General features: G+C 50.1%; 1 protein-coding gene across 1 annotated transcript in view; it reads right to left on the bottom strand.

Annotated features, from left to right (window-relative positions):
* SPOCK1 (SPARC (osteonectin), cwcv and kazal like domains proteoglycan 1) overlaps positions 1-25,209 on the bottom strand; it is a 556,485-nt gene that overhangs the window by 82,772 nt on the left and 448,504 nt on the right. The window contains exon 6 of the mRNA XM_059917154.1: positions 3,733-3,847. Within this exon, the coding sequence (XP_059773137.1) occupies positions 3,733-3,847 (115 nt within the window). The remainder of the gene's footprint in view (positions 1-3,732; positions 3,848-25,209) is intronic.

Below are 25,209 nucleotides of genomic sequence, written 5' to 3' on the forward strand. Positions count from 1 at the left end.
TCAGCTCTGGGGCCTGGGCAGGAAGACGCACTCCTGAAACCCCTGACAGCTGGAGGCCCCGCAGCAAAGAGGACCTGTGTCTTTCTACCAATATGAAGCCCACTTTGAGGTAAGTCTCATAAAGATGTCCTCTGAGTGGAAGAGAAATTGCTGCTGGGCAGATCCAAGGAGAGACGGCTTGAGAGAGCAACTCACCACAGTCTTTCTTGACACCAGAAGGTCACAGAAGTTACGTGTGGTCCTGAAGGGGGCCAAGGAGGGGCAGTGAGAGGATGAGTGAACTCAGAAGAGTCGGCTTAGAAGAAAGAGGACTCGGTATGAGTGAGCAGAGGTCACGGACAGGATCGTAAACATCTCTCCTTGGCCGCACTGAGGATGAAACATTGCTGGACAGCTAATTAAAAACTGCAAACCCCCAGAGAGGGAGATTCCAAAGAAAGAGACACACCAGGAGCCACCTCACACCAGTATGGTAGCTCATAAGCCCTCACCCCACCCCTACTTCCTAGAATTTAGATAGAATCCCGAATTGACAGAATTTACCTGGAAGTGACTTCACTAATGTTTGTATTACCACAAGGAACCACGGTTCAACATAGAGGTAAGGTTGAAAATAAAGTATCATCATCAACAACAGTCATGTCACATTTTTGACACACGTGCATTTGTGAGACTGTCAAGTGTCATTTCTGTGATAGGCACAGACACAAGACTGCTCTGGATGCTGTTCAGAGCCACGGTGTGTCCGTGGATAGAGTCTGCCTGTAGACGCCACTCCCACTGCAGCTTCAGAGAGGGGCGGCTGCCAGGTAAGGGGGCGGGTGGACGGGTGGGCAATCCTCCTCTGCCCTTCACCCAACAGCCAAGTGGCCAAATGAAAGCTGCCCTGCATTTCACCTCCAACCCCTCTTGGGCATCCATCCCCTCCTCCTCATCCCAACTGCCACAACCTCAGTTCAGCGCTCGCTGCCTGGCGCAAACTATTGCGAGAGCTAGGTGGAAAGAATCGTCCAATTAAAGGAAGAAGTCAGCCTTCCCTTGACTGATTCTGTCTGGGTAACATGTTCTTCATTTAAATGTTTCATTTCATATAATGACCCTAGGGATCTATCAGTGCCCTCACTGCCCGTAATATGCCCTTATCCACCAGGGAAACGCTGATCAAATCCGTATTAAATAGTTAAGCATCCTATCCTGATAGAGGATTATACTCTCCTTCATTAGGAAATTGTTGGATATGTAATAAATTAACTACATTCAGTCTTCTCACCAACAGGTAGTTCCTGCTTCCCCTCATGCTTATATAAAATATTTGCTTTAAGTCACAGCAGAAATTGGGTCTTTAACCAGAAAGGACAATCTCAGAGCCTCATGGAAAGAAGTGTACCAAGTTTCATGGATACTTGAAATAACAGATGCCTTGTTACAGGCTTCCAAGGTGATATTTCTTAGATAATTGCCAGATGATACTAGAGACAGAGTGTGGAGTTCCAGGACTCTGATGACTTCATAAGAGCAGACAGTTGACCCAAGAGCCAGTGGAACAAAAAATAATTAGACAGGACTGCAGGAACTAATGAAGGAAACATAATTTTGATAATTGGTTTTAGAATATTGCTGGTATTATTTTTTATTGTTCTCATTTCTGACAGGCATATAATGAAGTCCTTTGCGTTCTTCCTGACCCATCTCTCGCTATTAACTTAGTGGTCTGTGCTTTTACAAACATTTGGAAATGAAACCCTTTCAAGTGGTAATCTTGTTCTCACTAACCTCTCAGAATTCTGGAACAACACTTTTTTTCTGAGTCTTTTTACTTTCAATGTCAATGTAGTTACTCTCGCACAGGCTCGATAAGAATTTGTTCTAGTTTTCACCAGTAAGTAACTGAACAAATAGATGGTACAGCCAAGGCCATACCTGGAGAGTCATATTTGAGAGTGAATCTCATTTAATCAGATGTGAGAAACCTGCCATGAAGAAACAAGGGTTGTACTTTGTTTGAAGAACCACGAAGCCCTCCCAGAAAACTACAGGCAAAATGGTAGTAATGGCTTTCTTGGATTGGTTTCCTTGTCTCAGAATAGAAGACTAAATAAAAGCAATAAAGAATATACTTGAAATAAGAGAGGCTACTGAGACTTCCTAAGAAGATTCTTAAGAAATCTCCAGACAGAAGTTAATTTTGTGGGCTTTGTAGTTGCTTACCACAGCACGGCTTTAGGTTTTCTGACCACAGTACAAGGAGGCTTGTGTAGATTAGTTAACATTTCTTTTTTTTTTTTTAATTAATTAATTAATTAATTATTTTTTTTGGCTCTGTTGGGTCTTTGTTGCTGCACACAGGCTTTCTCTAGTTGTGGCGAGCGGGGGCTACTCTTCGTTGTGGTGCGCGGGCTTCTCATTGCAGTGGCTTCTCTTGTTGCAGAGCACGGGCTCTAGGCGCACAGGCTTCAGTAGTTGTGGCACATGGGCTCAGTAGTTGTGGCTTGCGGGCTCTAGAGTGCAGGCTCAGTAGTTGTGGTGCATGGGCTTAGTTGCTCCATGGCATGTGGGATCTTCCCGGACCAGGGCTCAAACCCGTGTCCCCTGCATTGGCAGGCAGATTCTTAACCACTGCACCACCAGGGAAGTCCCTAGTTAACATTTCTTACTAGAGTTATATAGATGATCAGACCAAAATGCAATGAGATCAGCTTTTTGGTAACCAAGACTAACCTATGGAGATTATTTGTGACCCCAGTGCTTTACAGTTTACAATGTCCTTCCACATCCTGGGTTAAACCTCCCAAAGAGCCTTCTAACACAACATTCCAGCAATCACCATGAACAAATTTACACCTGAACATCTCCATCTATGTGCCTTGGAAAAGACAAAACAGCTTAGGAAGAGGTAAGTGGATAAACACTTACACCCTATTCATTCTCCTCCATCACAAATACCTGCAGGCTTTAGAAGACACGTGTGTGCATGCACGCACACACACTCACACACGGATGTCCAACATTTTCCAGGGGACAGCCACCTACAGCTGAGAAAGCCCAGCTCCACAGAAGGCCAACGCAAACTTCTATCTTGGGTCTCATTATGGAAGGCTTGTAAGGGGCTGAGACCAGTGGGCCAACATTACTTTCTCCATCATGAAAACATCCAGATAAGCCCGACCTTTGCCGCCCCTCTCAGCCATGGAAGAGAAACCACAGCGCCTGGGGAGTTATTCTTCTTCCATCCACGCCCTGGCTCTGTGTCACATGCCAGGCAGAGGCGGAACATAGTAGTAGAGAATTGCTTTTGTGGGGGGATACTGTCCATCATCGTGACATCTCTGCAGTCTATGTTTTGAAATCTGGCCTTTCAAAGGATTTAGAGATTAGAGTTCAAGGAAGACCAAGGCGCACCCCAGGGCAGGCCTGGTCTTAACGTTGAAACCCTGCCCTTCCTACACCATAGCCAATTTGACCTCTGGAAGAACCTAGGGCATATCTTGGTCTAACAGAATTATTTTCAAAGACTCTCAGCTCTTCTTTTTCTATTTAATGGCAGCTGAAGGCGGTTCAGTTTGGCGTCCCTAAATGACTAGAGTACTTGCCGAGCATAACGGTCTCCCCAGCCCGAGCTAGAATGCCTCTGCTAAGGGCCAGGTTCCTGGCGTCTGGGGAGGACCTTGGCCATGTCAGGCCACCCTGACCACACAGCCCCCCTTCAGGGGGTGTCCTACGATGCCCACTCACCATTCTTCTCTGCCTTGAGTTTTGGTGGCTTGGGCTCCGGGAGACATGGACAGGGCCCGTCGCAGAGGGCGGTGAGACTTTTGCCAGTAGAACAAGCATGGAACTCCAACTTGCACTGCAAAAGACAGACAGAACAAGCCTTAAGAATACTGCCACGCAGACCCCTCCCTCCCCAGCTTCCTAAGGAAACCGCCAGTGCCCTTCTAACCACAGTTAGGCTCACAGAAGCAAAGACAGAGCGAAGAGGCGTTCACCTCTGTTAAACGTCTGAATTACAGGATGCTAACTAAGGAATGGCCTTCTATGTTTTCCCAAATGCACAGGATAACATCTAAAAGCACTGCCCAGGGAGGCTTAGTTTAGTAAGTGGTAAGCTCAACCGTAACTGTTTATGCGAGTGTCAGGATGAAACTTAACATCTGCGGAGTCCCAGAGGGTCCACAAAGACAAAAGGCTGAAGGCTGCTCCAACTCGTTCCCTTACCCCCACTAGGGAGGCTCTGCCAGTGTAGCCCTCCTAGGCCCGCTCAGCTGCTCACCCTCTGCCTGGGGAGGAAGGGTAACAATCTACTTAGTAAGTTTGGATGGTGTGTGAGGCCCAGCCCTTTCCCCGGGAGCAAGCGAGGAGTGAATGCTATGGCCTCAACCATCCAAAACCTAAGTTTGACACAGTCTTTCCCCCCAGAGGATGCCTGTGGTTGTCTAAGTAGCCTGGGACTGGGTGGAAATGTCCACTGAATTCTAGGATTCAAAATTAGAAGCCCCAAAGCCATACAACGTCCTGTCAACCCCTTCGTATTTTGGCCGCTCTCTCCAGTTCTTCACCCTTAAGTCTCAACTGATTCAGAACCCAAGCAGGAAAGAAGGAGGTTCTTTACAGATGCAGAAGACCACAACGATTAACAGCAGTTCATTATTACTACATTATGGAATAAGAAATGGAGACTCAGAGGCTAAATAACTTGTGAAAGCTCAGGACACGCACAATCCAGGATTCCAAACCCCGTCTGACCGACTCCAGGGCCAAGCACTTAACCGTCGCCATCACTGTGTCTGTCACGTGGAGGGACCGAGAGAACAGATGGCCTGCACTGGACTCCGTGTGTGGCTAATTATGCAGCTGGGCTATTGGCCTGGGTCTGAGTTGTCTGAGAGTTCCCTCCCTTTTTGACCTGCAAAATTCTCCAGATCAAGGCCTGTGTGCAATCAGGCTTCTGCAAAGGCCCACGGGCCCAGAACCATGCTGGTATCTGCTGAAGGTTCAAAGGAAGGGGAGACGGGCAGAAGGGTCGGAGCACCCACCGTGCGTGCAGCTCTTATCAGGCGCCACGCGGAATCTTTCAAAGGGGAGAAAAGGGGAGATAGGGTCCTTGCCCTCGGAAAGCACAAACGCATACCTTTGAAAAGGCCACCAGCGTTTGCAAAGCAACACATGAGTGCAGATGAATCCCGGCTCCTTGTGAGACGACGGGGTATTCAGTCCCCACACTGATTACACACCGAGGATAGGGAGAGAGGGCTTTCAGCCTACATGTGCTGCAGTCACTCGTGTAATTCCTACCGTCCGTCGGCCACACAGTTGCCTGCGACCCTTGCAGAGAGAGCACAGCAGATGAGCCGATGGGGAGCTGGCTTCCTCTCGATGCAAAACTCCCTTTTGTGCACACTGCTGGGTGTCTGGCGTGGCCCAGTGTGGTGGCAGGCGTGCTGGGGGCTGTATGAAAGGAAGCCACGGCCCAGACCGTGAATGTCGATTGACGTAGTGAGGAAACAAAAACTGTGCGACCACGTGGATGTGGCGATAAGGAGAGGAGGGATATATGTGTATGTAGGGATGCAGCATAAAAGAGACCCCAGGTATGCGCCGTGCCCGCAGATGGTCCAAATGGACAGAAGACGCAGCAAGGAGAACGCTGGAAGGCGGCACGTGGGTCCCCAGCGTAAGAAGCTTCTTTTCAACTAGCACAGCCTGTGTGCACGTGCCCAGGGCTAGAGGGGAGACCACTGCTACTGGCCCCGCCCCCTCCTCCTCCCCTGGGCTAGCCCTCTGGAACAATCCTCAGGTTCAGGCTAGTGATTCTCATACTATTTTCTCAACAGAATCCCTAAAGCTAATTTAGAGGGGGAAATACACTTTGTTTCTACATGTCAACTTACTTTATGAAGTCAAAATTAGTACAGTGACTCGCTCTCTAAAGCCTTATCATACTGTGACTGCAATTGCCTGCTTGTATCTGTGATAGATGGTAATCCTCTTCCCAAACATTCTCTGGCCTCCCCAGAAGAGGAATCTATACTTTGCTCAGGGCCGTGTGTCATGAAATCTGATGTCCCTTCTGTGGTGACAGCAGTCCTGACCACATGACTCACTCTGGCCAGCAGATGGTGAGTAGGAATGATCCAAGCCAGGTTTGTGTGACATTGGAAAAACCACTGCTTGGTTTTCCCCTCTTGCTCTTTCCCTCTGTTATGGAAATGGCATGTGTCCCATAAGGGCCGCTCCTTCTGCCTGGGACCCAGACGGCAGAGGACACGGAACAGAGCTGAAGCGAACCCACGGCCAGCATGCAACATGAACAGGGAACTAATGCTTGCTGTCACGAGCCACTGATGCTTGGGGATCGCTTGCTACCACAGCATACTTTAGCAAAAGGTGACTTCCTTCTAGACCCTAAAGTACTTAACGGCAGGGAAAAGTCTTAGTCGCGGTCTTATCCCTGGCATGATATGATACACATATAGCCCTGGCACACAGTAGGTGTGCAGTCAATAGCTGCTGAATGATAAAGGCAGGAGGATGGGGTCCCTGTTCGCTCTGCAGCTCTGAACCTCTGTTCCGGCCACCAGGAGCCAGCCACCAGTCTGCCTGCGCAAGGAGTGTAGGCGCCAGAGCTCAGCATCTGAGATGCTCGTCGTGAACCATCCTTGACTCACAGCGCTCCCTGGTCCTGTCTCTGAGCTCCACATTTAACGCTCTGCCTTTCAGCCTCCCCGCTCACCCGAGTCTATCACTGGAGTCGGAATTAGTCCATCTGCTTCCCAGGTGCCCAGAACAACCGCCTCTTGGGCGGCCTGGCCTGGCCTAGGGACTCCTGCGCACTGTGATTCTAGTAACACAGCTTCCGTGGCTGGCCCCGGCACCCCTCTCCCGCACAGTCGCTGCCTCAGTCTGTGGCGGCAGCCAGGCCTCTTCCCGACTCCAGGAAGGGGCCACCAGAGAAAACAATATTTATCTGCAGTGGTGAAAATGCATCTTTCAAGGACACAGATCTGCCTTTTATCTTCCAGAACAATATGTGGCATTTAAATGAAGCTCAAAAGGCTATAATTTCATTTTTTTATAAAGCTCAAAATGTGCTATTTAGAGATATACACATATGTGGTAAAAGCTACTTTAAAGAAGCCGGGGGGTGGGGGGAGCGGCGTTGACAGACACCATCAAGATAGAGGTCACCTCCAGAGAGGAGGCAGGGGATGGCGTCAGACAGGGGCCCACAGACGCATCGTGAAAATTGGGAATGGTTTATTTCGTAAGTTGGGCGTTGGATTCTGAGGCTTTTGTTTTGTTAGTAGCCTTGGCAACACATGCATAATACATATATGTTTACGTGTCAAGTACTTTATGATCAAACATAAAACACAGTTTATAGGCTTCTATCCAGGTAAGGACCAACTATCACCACATCTCCCGAGGAAGCTGGTTAGGAGGATTGAGAGCACGTGTGCGGGGATGCCCCTGGGAAGGGTGGCGAACCCTGAATATCTCTGGGCAGAGGCATCTGAGGGCCTACAAACCAAGCATCTCACACATGTTCCCTTCCTACAGCTCTTCTCCAAGTCGCACCCGTGGAGTTACCTACCAGTCTCTTACCCCATCCCCTCTTCCCCAGGTCCTTGCTGGGCAAGAACAGATATAGAAGCCAAAAGGTGGTCACTGCACCAGCTTTACCCAGAGGGGACACAAAACTCTCACAGTACTGGGCTTCCCATTAGACCGGGCTGTACAGTATGCCTGGGACCTTCACACCTCCAACTGCCTCTCCCAACCTGCAGGGAACGGAGGCCTAGGAAAGCCCTGGTCCACTTACCACCAATCACAGGCAGAGACAACACACAGACCTGGGTGGACCTGGCAGAAGTGTGCCCGGGTCTGTGCACACAGAGGTTTTGCAAACATAAGGCAAGTATGCTACCCCTTTAGTATAGACCTGCCAAGAGAATGGGAGCCAAGAGAACAAGAGGTGCCCACGTTACCTGGCCAACGCAGGGATGCCGCTCCTGGCTGTGGCTATGAACCTGATCCAAGAGATGCCGGGCTCCCACCCAACAGGACATAGGCAGCTTTCCTGGGAACGGGGCAGCGGGGAGCAGAGAGCAAGGGAGTGAAAGGGGGGTCCTCCCAGGGAGATATGGGGAGGGAGAAATAAGTGTCCCCCAACACCACAGGGACATCACTAGCTCCCGCCCTACCTCAGGACCAAATGACAAGCCTTCAGAACTCCCACGCCTTCACCCTCACAGTGTTCTCAAAGCAGGAGTTGAAAACTGGCAAAATTATGGATGGTGATTTCTTGGCATTTAGGACTTGCTCAGAAAGCATGTGTCCACTTCCTCCACGTGTGCCCTGCGGGTCCTGAGGTTCCAGGTAGCCAGCCGGCACCCCACCCTGCCCTGCCCCACCTGGGCTGTTGTCCTGCGTCAGAACAGGGTCTGCAGAGCTCCAAGTTAAACAGGGTGGCCTGTGAGCCCACCTCTTAAAGAGTCTGTAGCCTGGAGGTGGACTCTAAAAACAAACCGAAAACTGACGTTCTTGGGAAGTGACACCCATAACTCCTCATTTTAGGAAACAAATTGGGGTTGGGGGATAGAAGAGGAACAAACAGGTACAAACAAAGTATATGGGTTTGGAGTGGAGAGACATTCAATCTACAAAGTTCACAAAGAGCCAAAGGCAGAGGTGCTCCCTGGAGCTTGTCCATCACAAGGGGAAAGAGTCACAGCTCAATAAATGTAGAGTTACCAACAGAAGGTCACCGTGGCCCATGGGGGAGAACCCTTCCAGCCCTGGCCAACACTGGAAGCTGGTCTAAAAAGAGATGAATCACTACTGTCCTGCCCACCTGCTCACCCTCGGGGAGGGAAAGATTTACACCTTGTGCTATGGGTTGAATTACATCCCTCATGTTGGAGTCCTAACCCTCAGTATCCCAGAGTGTGGCTTATTTAGAAATAGGGTCTTGACAGAGATAATCATGTTAAAATGAAGTCATTAGAGTGGCCTCTAATCCAATATGACTGGCATGCTTATAAGAAGGGGAAATTTGGACACAGAGACAGACACACACAGAGGGAAGATGATGTGAAGAGTCATGGGGGGAAGAGGACCATCCACAAGAAATGCCTGAGGCTGCCAGAAGCTGGAAGAAGCAAGAGACAGTTTCTTCCTGGCAATCCCAGAAGGAACCAACCTTGCTCACACCTTCATTTCAGACTTATACCTCTGGGACTGTGAGATGATAAACTTCTGCTGTTTAAGCCACCCAACTCATGGTACTTTGTTACAGCAGCCCTCGCAAACTAATACACCTTCCATTTTTAAAAAGAGAGCCTCTAAGGGATGGATCACCTTGTCTTAGTTTCATAAAGCACAGACCTTGTGCCAAGATGGCTCAATTCTCCTAAAAAGAAAGAAGGTAACATGAAACGGCAGCCTCAGGATATGGGGCAGTTGGACATGAAGAACTTGGCCAATGTATAGGCTGAGACTCATGCCCAGAAGAGAGGAAATATGAAAAACTCAAGGCTTTATATTGATTTTATGATAAAGCAGTTAAATAAATAATTAGCCATAACTATTGAAAGGAGGAGAGTTGAAGAAGTGAAAATAAGTTAAGGACTTTACATACAGTACTGGAACCCATATTCATATAAACACAAATATAAAAATAAATACAGGGCTTCCCTGGTGGCGCAGCGGTTGAGAGTCTGCCTGCCAGTGCAGGGGACACGGGTTTGAGCCCTGGTCTGGGAGGATCCCACATGCCGCGGAGCAACTAGGCCCCTGAGCCACAACTACTGAGCCTGCGCGTCTGGAGCTTGTGCTCCGCAACAAGAGAGGCCACGACAGTGAGAGGCCCGCGCACTGTGATGAAGAGTGGCCCCCGCTTGCCGCAACTGGAGGGGGCCCTCGCACAGAAACGAAGACCCAACACAGCCAAAAATAAATATAAATAAATAAAAATTAAAAAAAAAAAAAAAGCTTTAAAAAATAAATACAAACCCCTGAAGCTTCTAGACCCCTTGACCTGCTGGGACAGAAATGCCTTCCCCAATCATCACAGAAACAGAGAAGACAGAAGAAGAGCCAGAGATTTCACAAATTGGCAGAAATATTCAAAATGTTGACCTACTTAAAAATAAACGTGCCAGCAGATTTTCCAACCAATCTTCCCTTCCATTTCGCATAACACGCCAACACGTTGGAATGAGTGAATGTTTTCCCGTGAATGGCCAGTAAATCTCTCTCCTCTGTGATTTGTAAAGCAAAACTAATAACCTCTCTCTGGTTCACTGCTCACGCAGGTCTCTGCTGCTCACATTCTCCACTGCACCGCACTTTTCCTGTTGCCTTGCCCGCTTTGGGTATTATTTTTAACATTTTATTTAAATTGCTTTCCCCGCTGTATTTCATCAACTTCTCATCTATTTTAAAACCAGACTGTTGACAGTTCACAGTTGACAATTTTGTTCACAGTTGATGAATTCTGATTTGTTTTTATTCCCCAAAAATCATGTCAAGGAAGGTGGAGGTGGTGGGGGGCAGATAATTTCCCGACTCTGCAGGCTTTCATAACTGGGCACCAAGCTAGCGGTTGCTGATGGCACACGTTATCCCGGGGCTGAGGAACAGCTGTCCTGTCTACCCAGGGCTGGAGGGTCTCTGTGGTCATCTGGAGGGAGCAGCGAGGAGAAACAAGGGAAGGGGCTCTGGTCTCGTTCAGAGTTTTACCAAACATGCATGCATATGTGTGTTCCTTCTTGCATTCACCAAATATTTATGGGCCTATGGTAAGCCAGGGCCCATTCTAGGCTCTGAACCAATGGGACAAGGGGCCTGTTCTCATGAAGTGTATGGGGCAGGTGCTGATGAGGGCTGTGGAGGACACACAATGGAGAGTAAGAGACAGAGAGTAATGGGGAGGGGCTGGTACATTATATGGGTGACCAGGAAATCTTCTGACCAGATGACATCTGGGCAGGGGACGGAATAAAGTGAGCCATGCGGCTATCGGGAGAAGGGGGTTCCAGGCAAAGGGAAGTGCAAAGGCCCTGAGGTGGGGGATGTTGACTGCACTCGAGAAATAGCCAGGAAGCCAGTGAAGCTGGAGAGGAGTGAGCAGGGAGCAGAGTGGAAGGGACCAGCTCAAATGGGCTGATGGTGGGCCTTCTCAAGAAGGCCTGTGTGTGTCAGGGCTCAGCCTTTACATCTCATTCTGTCTCTGTCTCTCTCATACACGCACACACACTCCTTCTCACACTCTCTCTCTCACACACACTTTCCTTTTCTGAATTAAGAGTTCTAAAGAAGGTAGAACCTTAAACTTTAAAACCAAGTTGCTAAAAATGTGAAAGAAAAGCTCTTCTTTACAGAAGAATGCCAGCTAAATAAATTTAGAAGGAATGCTGGAATGAGAAAATTATCATTTTGCTCCCCCCGACCAATGTAATAATTGAGTCAGGAAGGAATCATTTGATATTTACTAAAAATATTGGGTGAAAGTCACTGGGGAATAGGACATTCACACAGTCTCCAAGTGTCACCCCATAGAATACCTAATTAAAAGAGGAAATGTACATTTTTCAATAAACATTTGGCAGTCACCTCTTAACAAAGGGACAAAGGGGCCAATTTAGTGCCACCAGCAGTGGGACCACCTGGCATGTCCCTCCTGATGCGCCTCAAAAGGAAGTAATAACAGTGCCTTTGAAGTTCCAGTGCCAAAAATCCTTAACTTGAATCTATTCATTACAAACCAAATCCAAAACTGAGGATATTTTATAAGATGACTGCCTAAACGCTCAAAAAATAAAACAAACAAAAACCCCTGAAGTGAGTAGGTCCTTGTTCTAGAAGAAATTAAACAGTTGAAACAAAAGCAATGAGTGAGACTTGATTGGTTCTTGAATAATAATAATAATTATACAAAGCTATAAAAGGCATTCTGGGAAAATGTTGTGATTGTAATACGGATTATATGTTAGGTTATGCTGAATTATTGCTCTCGTAGGTGTAATAATACCTACTAAGGGGCTCGTATAGGAAAATGCCTGTTTATTTTCTTAGGGGTGAGATGTCACGATGTCTACAAATTACTTCTAAATGGTCCAGGGGAAAATTGCACATGTGTACAGAGAGAGGAAATGGGGCAAAATGTTAATAACTGTCAAACCTTGGCAATGGGCATACAGTATTCATCCCAATATTCCTTAAACTCTTCCATATGTTTCATAATTATTAAACCAATCGCTAGGGAAAAGTAAACGTTGCTTTGCCCGGCGGTGCTAGAATTCTTCGCAGAAATCACTCCTATCTCCTCCCCTGAACTGCTCCCTCCCTCGGTTCTGCGCTGAGTTTTTCTCCTTCGCCTGCCCAGAAGGGGGCGAGCTCTGGGGGTGGGGGGGGTGCGGTGGTTGTGGAGAGAGGATCCTGCACCGCCGCCTACAGGACCTGCCTGGGACTGCAAAGATCAGGCCTTCAACAGGGATTGGTGAGACCAAGGATGGACTGAGGTTTTCCTAAAGCACACATTCTCTTCACTGATGTACACAGGCACCAGTACAGTGAGAAGACTCGACACGGGCACCATGAATTGCAGCATCTGAGGTCTTGCAAAGACTCTCTTTCATGTTGCAGATGGGGAAACTGAGGCTGGAAGAAGTCATGCATCTCGTGGGAGGTCATTCTCTTAAGTAGCTTCCTCACCTGCTCCCGACCTTGCTCATCCTGTGAACAATTTAGCAAACCCTTTTGAGCAAATGAAGATTCGTGTAAAGAATGTCCCAGGTCTGTTTTCAGGGGCAAGGCTGAATAAAGCTCCTTTAACTCGTATAACAAAGCCAGTGGAAGGTCCTGCACAGGAAACGCCAAAGGGACAAGATACCCTGAGGGGGCCTGAGAAAAAGATGCCCTCTCCCCAAAGACCTGAGAAAAAGATACCCTCTCCCTAAAGGCAGCCAACTCCTACAGCCTTTGACTTGGGGAGCCCTCCAGGGGCTGCATCCCACCTCCCTGACCAGACCCTGGTGAGGCGAGCGCCCCCTGCAGGTGTCACCTGTGTCAGTCCCACCTCACACGCGCTCAGCCTCATCTCCACTACTCCCTGCTCCTGGTCCACACTTTTTGCTCCCAGACATCACAACTCTGGGGCTTCCCGGCCTCACCTCCACTGCTTCTCACCTCTGAGTCATTCTCCTGATGTCTGCTCTGCGTGGGATCCTCTGAAGGCTAGATACTATTTAAAAATTTCAAATTTCTTTGGGATTTTTCCTCTATCTGGGATTTGGGGAAGACAGTGCAGATGAGGAAGGAGTTGGAGTTCCCAGGCCCTGCTTCCTGTTGGCTTCGTGGGGAGACACCTGGGAGGAAGAACCGCCAGGTATGCACCAAAAGAGATGGAACCCCACACAGCCTGGCCAAGCATGGCCCGGGAGCAGCAGGGAGCCCCAGACCCATAGGGGCCCTGGAGACAGGGACGGTTAAGGGCCCCTGCCTGCATCCCCTCATCTTCTTGAGGCCTTTGCTCAAATGTCACCCTCTCACTGAAGCCTTCTCTCAGTACCCTTTTAAAATGACAACCTGGCATTCTGATGCCCTAACATTGTTCTACTTTACCTTTTTAAAATATGAAATCTATCATCTTGTAATACACTGCTTAAATTACTGATTTGCTGCTTTCTGTTTGTCTTGCTAGAATGTGAGTTCCATGAGGACAGGGATCTTTGATTTATTCATTGTTATATCCAAAGCTCTTGGAAAAGTACCTGGCACATAGTAGGTGCTCAATGAAAATAAGCTGAGTAAAGGAATGAGGGAACAAAAGCAAGGGCCTCTGTGCAGAGGTGACGGGCAGAGCAGCACCTCCACCCCAGCCCAGCGTCTGACTCCGAGTAAGAGCTCAGACCCTTGACAGGACCCAGGAAGGAGGCAAAACTCATAAAACGACTGAGGTCAGGTTTCCCCCCAGCCCTGTAGGAAAGGGGCTCCAATTAGAAATGAAACCGGTTTAATAAAAAAGAAGAGGCATGCCACTCCCGACACCTAAGCATGAGAGCAGAGAGTCAGACCTTCCCTCTTGCTTGCCTGGCTCCACGCCCCCTCCAGGCAGGCCTCCGTGGGCTCCTGCCTGAGTGCCCAGTGCTGTTCTCCTCGCTGCCCTGACCGCAGGCTCCTCGGCTACCTGTGCGTAGGGCTGCGTCCTGAAGGAAATGTGTCCCTGCGTCTCAGCCCCAGCACACAGCAAGTACTTACGACGGGCCTGTTGATTTATGTGATGCACCTCATATAACGCTGGGTGAGAGCTGGTGTTGGTTTTATAGACCAAAACACTTTGCAAGCTTGAGAAAGCAAATCATGGCCTCAAGGTCACAAAGCTGTTGATGGCAGCTTCACTTTTAATCCAGATCATTCCACCTCCCCCTAGTCTACTGCTGTGTGTGGTGCCTCACAGACTCCTCCACTGCCAGGGGTCTGGCCAAGCCTTGTCAGGCATCCCAGGAGGGCTGGATGAAGACGGAGAGGTCAAGAGGAGGGGAATGATCCAGAGCTGGGGAGATGCAGGAAGGAGGCTGCCACGACGCTGAGCTCTAGAGGGGAAATGAACCGCTGGCCACATCTCCCTAAATCATGCCCAACGAAACCCTTGCTTGTCAGCTGCACTACTGATAGTGATGTTATTCAAAGTCACTTTGAATTACTGTAATTAGCTAAGAGAGCTCACAGAAGTCAAGCTGGTTAGCCAACAGAACTGGACAAGATGATGTGGGCACCTTTCCTTCGCGTTCCGGAAGCTGAAGGCACCCAGACTTACCTCCCCTGGAGGCGTAAGGGCCTGAAGCTGTTCCAGGCTAACAGAGTAACTGTCGGAGCACACGGGGCCTCTCCCCAGCAGAGCACTTTCAGAGGCTGGCGGTCCAGAGTGGCCCAGCCGGGGCCTCAAGCAAGCGATTAGGCCACTGAACTTGACTCCCACCTGGCGGGAAGCTCCCTGAGAGCAAGAACTGGACGTTGCTTGTACTCACACCCCCCAGGGCCAGACAGAAGCCCCACACTTGGAAAGTGGGTAGAAAGGGCTTGCTGAAATAATGAAATAATCATCTTCCCAGGAACCCTAGGAGGTCAGGGACCACCACTCCCAACTCAGATGAGGAGAAACACAGGTCAGGAAGGAGAGGACACAAATAAGAATGAAAGGGGAGACGAAGAAAAGACGACAGTGGAGAAGGCACGGCAGAAGGAGAGGCGGGAGGCACAGTGAGGAGGAATACAAGGAAGAGGGTGGGGGCAATGCCGCAGGCGGAGGAGAAGCAGAAACCCTCTGGGAGGTGCGAGGGGCGGGCGGGAGCAGGGGCCCGTTCAGGCGTCTCAGGCGGGCTCAGGCAGCTCCAGGAGAAAGGGAGAGAGTGTTCCGAGGTGCTGGCACCTGCTTAAAATAAAATGTTTCCACTGCTAGAAATGCCCTTGGGATGCCTGTCTCTCCCTCTGTCCCGGCTTCCTTGGAGGCCCTGCCTTTTCTCAGCTGCCATTCCCACTCGAGGTCCCCTGACACCTCTGGGGCAGAGCCTCCCACACAGGACTCACAGGAGGCGGCAGGCGAGTCGAGTCGAGGTGGCACCTGATTTCTCTGAAACTCTCACCTCCGCAGCTGTGATGACGGAAGGGGACAGGTTTCTGCCCCCTGCTCCGCCTGCAGCTCTCAGTGTTAACTAGAAGGAAATCCGACACTCAGGGCTCTGGCTGCTTACTGGAGGTGAGAACCGGAGCGATGTGCATAACCTGCCCAAGCCTCCCCTCCGTATCGCTGAACAAAAGGAATCCTCCTCCCACAGCTGTCCGGAGAGTGGAAAGGACAGCCCAGGGATCCCCTGCGCTGGCAGCTCTCCTGTTCCTCCGGTCCTCCCAGCCCTGCCTCCAAGGGCTTCTCCACACCTGAGTGAGTTCTGTCAAATGCAAATACGTTTGTGATGGGCTTCCTTGGTGGCGCAGTGGTTAAGAATCTGCCTGCCAATGCAGGGGACACGGGTTCGAGCCCTGGTCTGGGAGGATCCCACATGCCGCGGAGCAACTAGACCCGTGAGCCACAACTACTGAGCCTGTGCGTCTGGAGCCTGTGCTCCGCAACAAGAGAGGCCGCGATAGTGAGAGGCCCGCGCACTGCGATGAAGAGTGGCCCCTGCTTGCCGCAACTAGAGAAAGGCCTCGTACAGAAACGAAGACCCAACACAGCCAAAAATAAATAAAAAATATATAAATAAAAAAATTTAAAAAAAAATTTAAAAAAAAATGTTTGTGATGTTCCACCCGCTCACACCCATTCCGTGTTCCTTGTCATCCTCAGACGGAAATAAAGATTTGAGCCCAGCAGGAAAGGCCCCTGGTGATCTATGGCCCCAACCTCATGCCTTTGCTTCTCTCCCAAACCCGCCCACTCTGCTCCAGGGTACAGACCCCCTAGTCGACCACACACGCTCCACCTGGGCCCCTCCGTCTTGACACCTTGCTCTGTCTGCAGCTCCCCCCACAGAGCCTGTAGCAGGTGTCCCCTAAGGCTCCCAGCCCCTGTGCCCACCTCAACCCCAACGCCAGCCCTCTACTGCCATGACTGCTTTCTTGCCGGTTTCTCTCATGAGCTCCATAAACTGGAGGTTTTCATTCACTTGTTTAGCCCCAGTGCCCAGCACAGCATCTAAGAAATAGTAGGTGCTAAATTAACAGTGGATGGACAAACAGCTGCTTGGACAGATGAATGGATGGATGGTGGTCCCACCCACCTCACCGCCTGCTGAGCGATTCCACATGGCTCTGGGTCATCGTGTCTGGTCAAGCTGCCCAAACGATGTCATCTCTCACCACACAACTCCAGGCCTTGATGCTCCTTGGCCCCGTGAATGGCATCCGGACTCTCAGAGTCTACCAGATGCAAAGCTTGGACAGTCCTTTCTACTACCCAGTGTGATTCTCCCTGCTTACTGGGGACTCAGACTGAAGACCCCCCAAATGCTGACATTTTCCCCACAGGCCCGGGTTAAACTCAAGCCCTTCTTTCTGAGGCCCGTCACCTCTGGTCCTGATTTTGCTTCTCCAGCAACAGAGCCCCATTCCTTCAACATCTGTTCTCCACCCCACTCCCCAGTCCTTGAGTCACTCGGATGTTCCTCTCACCCGAACGCCTTCATCTTTTGCTTCCCAGCCTCCCCACTCAGACTAGGGCTCCCCGAACACATCCCGGCCTCTCCTGCTCCAGCAGAACCCCTGCTCCAGGCACATCTCCAGCCTCCACGACCCAACCTCCGGGCCCCCGGCCTGCTCCTCTTGTCCCTCTAATGTGTTCTCCCCGTTTATCATTTCGCTGCTAGACTGCAGGGTTTTTATGTAATACACCTGAGCATCCTTCAGAGTAAAGCTATGAACACTAAGTATATCTGTATCCTCCACAACGCTGGTAGAAAGGGATTATAAAACCTTAATAATATATATAATGTTCACTGCAGTTAGTCACGGAACCCCAGACGTTGGGCTACAAGCTTTACCTACACTTCCTTCTTTCATTTTCACCCCAGTGCCTACGAGGCAAGAACTATTATAATAGCCATATAGGCTCAGAAATGTTGTTTGCCCAGGGAAAGCCAGCTCTAAGTTGCAGAGCCAGAATTCAAGCCCAGGCCATCTGACTCTAAAGGCTGTGTTCTTAAGAGTTTAATTATATGGTCTCGTGTCTAGATGTTTACCAAGTCCAGTGCTGAGCTGACTACGGTCCACCTGGTCAGCCCACCCATGGTGCCTGCAGGAACCACTCTCAGTCACGCAGCTGGGAGGCACTCTCTGTGACGTGTACCAAGGCAGCACATCCTTAGGGTTACGATGTTCTGCATCTGAAAAGGCAAAGAGCTGGTGTCCCTCCAAAGTATCTCTGCATGGCTCTTGTCATGATCCCACTGGACCCTGGGCTCCAGGAGGGCAGGGATCTTCGACCTTATCTTCCCTGCTGCATCTCGGGCACCTAAAGGTGTGCCCAGTACATACTAGGAACCCTTATTTGTTCAATGAAGGAAGAAATGAATGACAACAGATAACAAGCACCTCCTCCGGCTCCCACAAGCCCTGCCAGATCTATCACCAAAGAGGGAATGAGTTTCTCAGAGAAATGAGGGAAGAAAACCACAGACATTTAAAGTGGCTACAGCAGAGAGAGCACTTCGCAGCCAGCAAAAGACTGGGAGGACCATGTCACCCACAGAAGGAAGGTCAGAGTGAGAAGTGTGTATCAGATCCACAACCTCTGCCAAGCAGCCCAGCGAAGGCCTCTTCTGTGGCTTCAGACTAATTTTCTCCTGTTCTTAACTCCTGAGAATGCAGGCTTCATAGTGACTTAATCGTTTGGGGCTCAGAAAACGGTGACGTCACCTTTCTGCTCTGGTCCCCGCAGCAGGAGGATGTGTGGCCTCCTGCCCCAGAGCATCTCTGAGGGGCGGTCCCAGGGCGCCTGCTGCTCTTTGTCTTCATTTCTTTGTCATCACGAATGCACTGTAGAGACAGGCTCCTGAGTCTTGGTTTCTGAAGCAATGACTTCTCGTAGGGCCTCTTCATAAAAACCCCTCCCTTCACTTAGAAACAGAGACCTCACAGATGAGAGAGAAGAAATACAGACGGAGAAAGAGAAGCAGCAGATTTCTAGAGTGATAAAGTGTCCAGGTCGCATCCCCAGCAGCCCCTGACATTTTTTTTTTTTAATTTATTTTGGCTGCGTTGGGTCTTTGTTGCTGCGCGTGAGCTTTCTTCTAGTTGCGGCGAGCAGGGGCTACTCTTTGTTGCTGCATGTGGGCTTCTCATTGCGGTGGCTTCTCTCGTTGCGGAGCACGGTCTCTAGGAGCGTAGGCTTCAGTAGTTGTGGCATGCGGGCTCAGCAGTTGTGGCTCACGGGCTCTAGAGTGCAGGCTCAGTAGTTGTGGCACACGGGCTTAGTTGCTCCGCGGCATGTGGGAGCTTCCCGGACCAGGGCTCGAACCCGTGTTCCCTGCATTGGCAGGCGGATTCTTAACCACTGTGCCACCAGGGAAACCTGCCCCTGACATTCTGAAGAATGAGAAAACAGATGCCAGCTAAGCATATCCACCAACTCCTTTCCCAAAGCTAACACTTGCCAAGGTCAAAAAAAGCCATTAACATCTCACAGTGGCCTCACATAAGATAACCATCACCAGCCATTCAGCCTCACTTTATGCCTGCTCTTTAGCCCAATTCCTTCCTCCCTCCCCCTTTGCTTGCTGGAGAAAATAAACCCCAAATGCCTTTCTGAATAAAGCCTGCATATGTTCATAACAGCCAACAAAATAAAGCTATAGATAAAGCTGACCAAAAATGCCAAAGCAGACTTTGACCAAGTGCTAAAGGTTAAGGTGATATTTTTAAAATGAAACAGTAACTTAAACTTTGAATTACTGCCTGATTTTACTGCTTAGAGATGAAAGATCCTGCAGTGCTGAACGATAAAGCCATGTAACTCAAAGAGGATTTTCTTTGCTCAGTATCACCTCTGTGAGAAATACATTTAAGTAATAAAACACCCTTGCAAGAGTTCATTCTCTGAAACTGGTGAGGGTTGGACAAAGTCTGTCATTTTCCTTTTCTTTTGATTACACAGTTTTCCCCCAACAAGTCTCATCTCATTTCTCCAAAACCTGAGAAAAGGGGATCCAGTTAGACCAGGAGCCTCCATGAGGTGACCCTTGCCCCCATCCTGCCCTGTGACGCAAGCATGAGCTGATGATTCCCACTGCTCATCCCATGGCCAGAAATGTCTAAGTCCCATCAGTCATGGGGACCCCCTCTCCTTTTGTACTTTTTCTTGAGGCTGTAGATCCTGAGATGGCCATGACAACACTGGCAAACTTACAAGGGTAGGTGAGGTGTAGGCATCTGATACTGAAATGTAGGTACCTGCCTAATTCCTTGGGATGTACAAAGAGAGGTAGATCTGAAAGTAGAAGGTCAGCCCTGGGGACAAAGGGAGCAGAGACATGCCTGGCACTTACAAAAAGCACAGTCTTGTGATGAGATGCCAGGACCCAACCAGGCAGGGGGGGACAGTCATGTAGGTAGATCCAAGGGATGAACAACTGACACGGATCCAGGCAGGAGGGGCAGGAATAGGGACCCAGCTATAAGGAGGCGGGCTTGGAAGCAAGAAGCCATTGCAAGTCCTCGTGAAGATTGCAGGGGATGGTGAGTTTAGATGAGGATGCATGACAGTTATCCAGGTGCTGAGGGAACGGGGCATGAGAGAAGCAGCTGGTACAGCTTTTGAGGGGCAATCAGCCTTAGATCCCCCCACCCCTGGCTCTGTGTCCTTGGGCATGGAATGGGGCCAAGAAGCGCCTGGAGTCTGGGCTGGGCCTCAGTCCACAGAGGTCTGAGCAAAGCGGTGCAGCTTCAAAGATCTGGGAACTCATTACACACTCAGTCCTCAGCTCCAGGCTTCACACAAGCCTTTCCTTCCCCTGACTTCAAAGTTAGGAAGTTCACCCTAGTCTTCTCCCACCGCTACCAAGTTTCTACTTGCATATTTTGATGTCAATACAGAACCTGTGTTAATCAGGCCAAAATTCATTAATGAAGGCCAACTGTGATCTCCAGGAAGCTAGCTGCTCTCCATCTAGTATAATTTATGTGTCATACAGCCGAGCAATTTTTCAAACACTGTAACACCGAGCTCCAGGGGGGACCCCCGCGAAGCAAACTGGGACGGCTCCCGTTGTAGTAGGCTCCCTCCCATTTCGAGGAATTCTGTGCCTCCAAATAATAAGGAGCACTTCCGTTGTGGCACCCTCATCATGTCATTGCCACAAATAATTAAGCTCATCAATTATCTCCTTCCCTCTGCTGCCTTAGAATGATGCCACTTGCGAGGCTCACAGGAAGCCCATCTATCAGCCACTCAAACCCTCAGGAACTGCGCTGCTGACTTCCCAGAAGAGCTGAGTGGTTAAAGCAGAAGCTCTAGAATGAGCCACACTGGGTTCCAATCCTCTCTGGCTCTAGAGCTATGGGAAAATTAACTAACCCTCTTGTGGCTTATTTTCCTAATACGTAAAATGGGGGTAATAATCATACATGCCTCAGTGGGCTGCCCTTATCCATTCTTTCAACTAAAGTTTGTTGGGCACCTACTGTGTGCTTGGCAGTGTTCTAGGTGCCAGGGATACAGCAGGGGACAAAACAGGCACAGCTGCTGTCCTCTCAGAGCTTACATTCTAGAGTAGCAAGCCACATACTAGAAAAAATTAATATGAAATGAAACGATGTATATAAAATATAAAGTGCTCAGCCCAATGCCAGACACAGAGCATGGGCTCACGAGTACACTGAAACACTGGCTGCATTTGGGTACACATCCCCCCCGCCATGCCTGCCCACAGAACCTCGCGGGGCTTGCATCTCTGCGTGTGACAGGAGTGAACAATGATACAGTAAGAATCTTACTGAGGTCAGGAGGGAGGCAGTGTCGTGGAGAGGAAGGAATTTGGAGGCAGACAAACAGACTCAAATCCCAGCTCTCGCTTCCTCACTCCACGACCTTGAGCATGTGACTTAACCCTCCGAGGCTCAGTTTCTGCCTCTGTGAAGTGGGGGTGACAGTGGCACCTGCCCCCTGGCATTGTGAGAGGATCGGCCAGGGCTACGGTCAGGGCTCAGCCCGGTGCCTGGTACCGGGTCAGGGCTCACCCCCTCCGCCATCCCCGCCCCACCCCGTGTGGACGCGAGCACCTGCGGCTGTTACGCTGCCCCCATTCCACTGCTGAGAATGCGCCCAGGGTGCCTGAGTCGCTTCACCTGTCATCCATAAAAATGCCATAAATTCCATCCCCACCAGATGCCTTTGCCCCCTTCTACTTGTAACAACAGCACTGAGCACACAGGTGCACCTCGGAGCTACAGAGGGGCCTGGGGACTGTGAAGCGGGGGCAGCGCACGGCTCCCCATTCAACCCGGAGCCTCAGCAGATGACCACCCCCCCCCCACCCCGGCCAGGCTGTGAGCTCCTGCAGGGCGCTGGCCTGAGCATCCCTCTCGGTGCCCGGATGTGGCAGGGGCACGGAAAATACCTGAGGGGTGAAAGCAGCTGAAGCAGGAGCAGTCCAGGGGGGCATGGAGAAGCCACTGTTAGAGGGGGACTTGTCACTCTAATTCCCCCACAGTAAATCCTCTGTAAGAAGCATTAGTGCAAACGAATGTTCTGCTCCAGACTCTGCAGGGCCACAGAGGAGAAAGTTGTACCACGGGTCCCTAAACCTCAAGCAAGAGAAAATCTCTATTGGATTCTTCGGTCTCCTCCAGAAGTTCCTCTTCAGCGGCCATGGACCCAGTCTCTGCTTCAGCTCTCCAGGCCAGCCCCCAATCCACTGGCTCCTCGTATTCATATCCCGCTAAGGAAGCAAAGAGCCCATTTAGGGACCCACCATCTGCAGAAGGCTGGGGATTTAGACAAAGCCCATAACTGTCCACAATCACACAAATATTCTGCATTTATTATAATTCTAATCATAACAAAGCAGTAAAACTGGTATTAAGAAAAATAAAATTTCCTTGTATCTAGAAGACAACCAAATATGTGATTCTAACAGAAGGGACCTTCGGCATCCAGAGTGACAAACCACAAAAGGAGGTCACACATTGGAGGGTTCCCTAAGTAGCACCCCCGAGACCATCCAGAACTGCCCCCATCTGACCCTCACCCCCGTCCCCTACACACACACACAGGGCAGGTGACCAAGGACAGCAACTGTGAAGTGGACCTAATGGTCGCTGTCAGAAAGAACCCATAAGTTACTAAAAAGGAAAAACCAAGATTTAAATTTAGGGCCATGACAAACCACAGCTCTGAGGCATTTGGGAGGCAAGAGCAGGAAAGTGACATTTCCCCAAGCAGAAGCTCAGCTCCAGTGAAACGATCCCACTCGCCATCTGTAACGGGTGTCAAACTGCCTCCCCTCCTGGCTTTCCCACCCCAGAAGGAGGGAGGGGGCTGCTGACAGAGAGGGCTGGGAGGGGTGGTCTTAGAGAGAGAGAGATCAGGGTCTTTGCAAACACTGAGAGCACTTTTGCTCTCTACGCTGGGGAGGAAGAACCTTACCTTTCCCATGGGAGCAAAGAAAGACAAAGCCAGGTGCACACCCAGGCAGAAGAAATGGCCCCCTTCATTGCTGCTCAGCCATTACGAAAGTGGGCGTCCAATGATGAGGACAGTGGCAGAAACATGACGACAGTCACTGCTGAAAGTAGAGCTTTGTACCCACGAGCTCATTTGAACCTCACCATAAGCCTCCAAGGTAAGCGTGCTTGGTTCTTAAAATATCTGCCGATCTGATGAGTGAAAAATTGCATCTCACGCGATCGCCTCACCAACGTAAACCCCTCCCTTCCTGTTTCCACAGGGTAGTGCCATTCAGGGCTGGGGGCAAGGGCTCCACAGGCAGACAGCCCTCGCCCTAATCCCACTCCCGTTAAGTCCGGTTCTCCCATCTGCAGGCAACGATGTACCTGCTTCAAAGCGTGCTCACTTTGAGGCAAATGAAATAAAAATGCTCACAGAACGTTTAGCACGGGAACTCCTCATCTGGCCTTCTTCCCTTTTCCTCACCAAGAAGGCCTCTGCATTGTCCTGTCCCGCTCCCTAGGTTGGCCTGTCTCCCAGCAGCTGATGACACCTGAGCCCCACTAAGGACCCAGAGAAGCTCCCCCCGACCCCGACTCCTTCCTTCTGCTCCCCTCCTCCATCTCTCCCCGCAAGCCACACTCTGTCCCACCACAAGGTGTCTTGTTCGGAACAAAACAAGCCACCCCAAAGGTTCTAGGATGTCAAGGGCTCATGGTCCCTCAATCCGCCCCCAGCTAAGTGCAGAAACTGAGCAAGGACACTAAGAGCGCCTCTGGCATCATTAGCTTTCTCTGATAGATGAAGAAATTGAGACTCAGAGATCACGTGATCCGTCCGAGGTCACCAGGAAAATACGAAGTAAAGCTGAGGCTTGACTAATGTTTCCTGAGTGCTCATGAGATGCTCTTATTATGTAACAAGCTGTCATTTCCCCAGCTGCTGGGGAAGTCCTTGTAGGTATTTGCTGAAATGAATTAAATCAAAACAACAAGGATACACCAGGAAAAGCTTCCTAAAGAGAATGATGAAGTCAGCAGTGCACAGCCTGTTCTTCTTTCCCTCCCAACTGATTAACTGCAGCAGGACCAGAGGGCAGAAGGGTCACTGAGCGACCTCCTTTCTTAAGGTGACAACCACACCCACAGGCTGCATCTGAAAGGGCTGAGGGCTAGAGGTCTCCACCCCTCGGACCTCTGCTCTGCCCAAGAGGCCCAGGGTAGGTCAGGTGTGTCCTGGACGCATGAATTCAGACAAGTCACCTCAGCTCTTTGAGCTTCCACATCTTCCTCTGGAAAACAGGGACAGTACCACTGGCCTTTTTGGGTTATGAACTAAGTGAGATAATATAGGTCAAGTTCTTGGCATGGTACAGCATTCAATAAACAGTAGCTATTTTATCTCCATCATCATCGTCGTCATCATCATCATTATTGATATTGTTACCCATGTCATCAAGTTCATCTGAAAGAGCTATCTCCTCAAGATCTCTCGCCCTCAAAAACCCCGCATCCTTAGGTCTCGGGATGGCAGGGAGGGCTGGAGATTTTGCTTCTCTGTGAAGCAGTACCCAGCAGCATCTCTCCCACTGAACGGCACAGGATGTGTGTCAGGGCGGGGGACCCAGGGAGCACTGCGACCGTGACATGCAGCAGAGGCTGGTGACAGAAGCACAGCATCCGTCAGATCTTTCAGGGGGCCCAGAGAGGGCTCCCCATGCCACACGGGAGGGAGAACACGGAAGAGTCTCCAAAAGGAGGTCAGGAAACGGGCAGAAAAAGAGAACAAAACATGTGAACTAGGGGAAATGCATGGGTAGCTCTATTTAACTGGAGCCCCCCCACCCAGGATTTCTGCTGGGGCTGGTGACACTACGTGCTTCTCTAAGCTAACTGGTGTCCAGAAGCATCTACCACCCTCCCATGAAAAGCTCTCAGTTTGGGAGTCAGGTGACTCAGGTTCTTGTTTCCACTCGGAATAATCTGATTTCTCGGGTCTCAGTTCCCACATCTGTAAACACTGTTGCAGGGCGGCACTGGGGACCAGGAGGG

The sequence above is a fragment of the Balaenoptera ricei genome, chromosome 3 (genome assembly GCF_028023285.1).
Source record: "Balaenoptera ricei isolate mBalRic1 chromosome 3, mBalRic1.hap2, whole genome shotgun sequence".
NCBI lineage: Eukaryota > Metazoa > Chordata > Mammalia > Artiodactyla > Balaenopteridae > Balaenoptera > Balaenoptera ricei.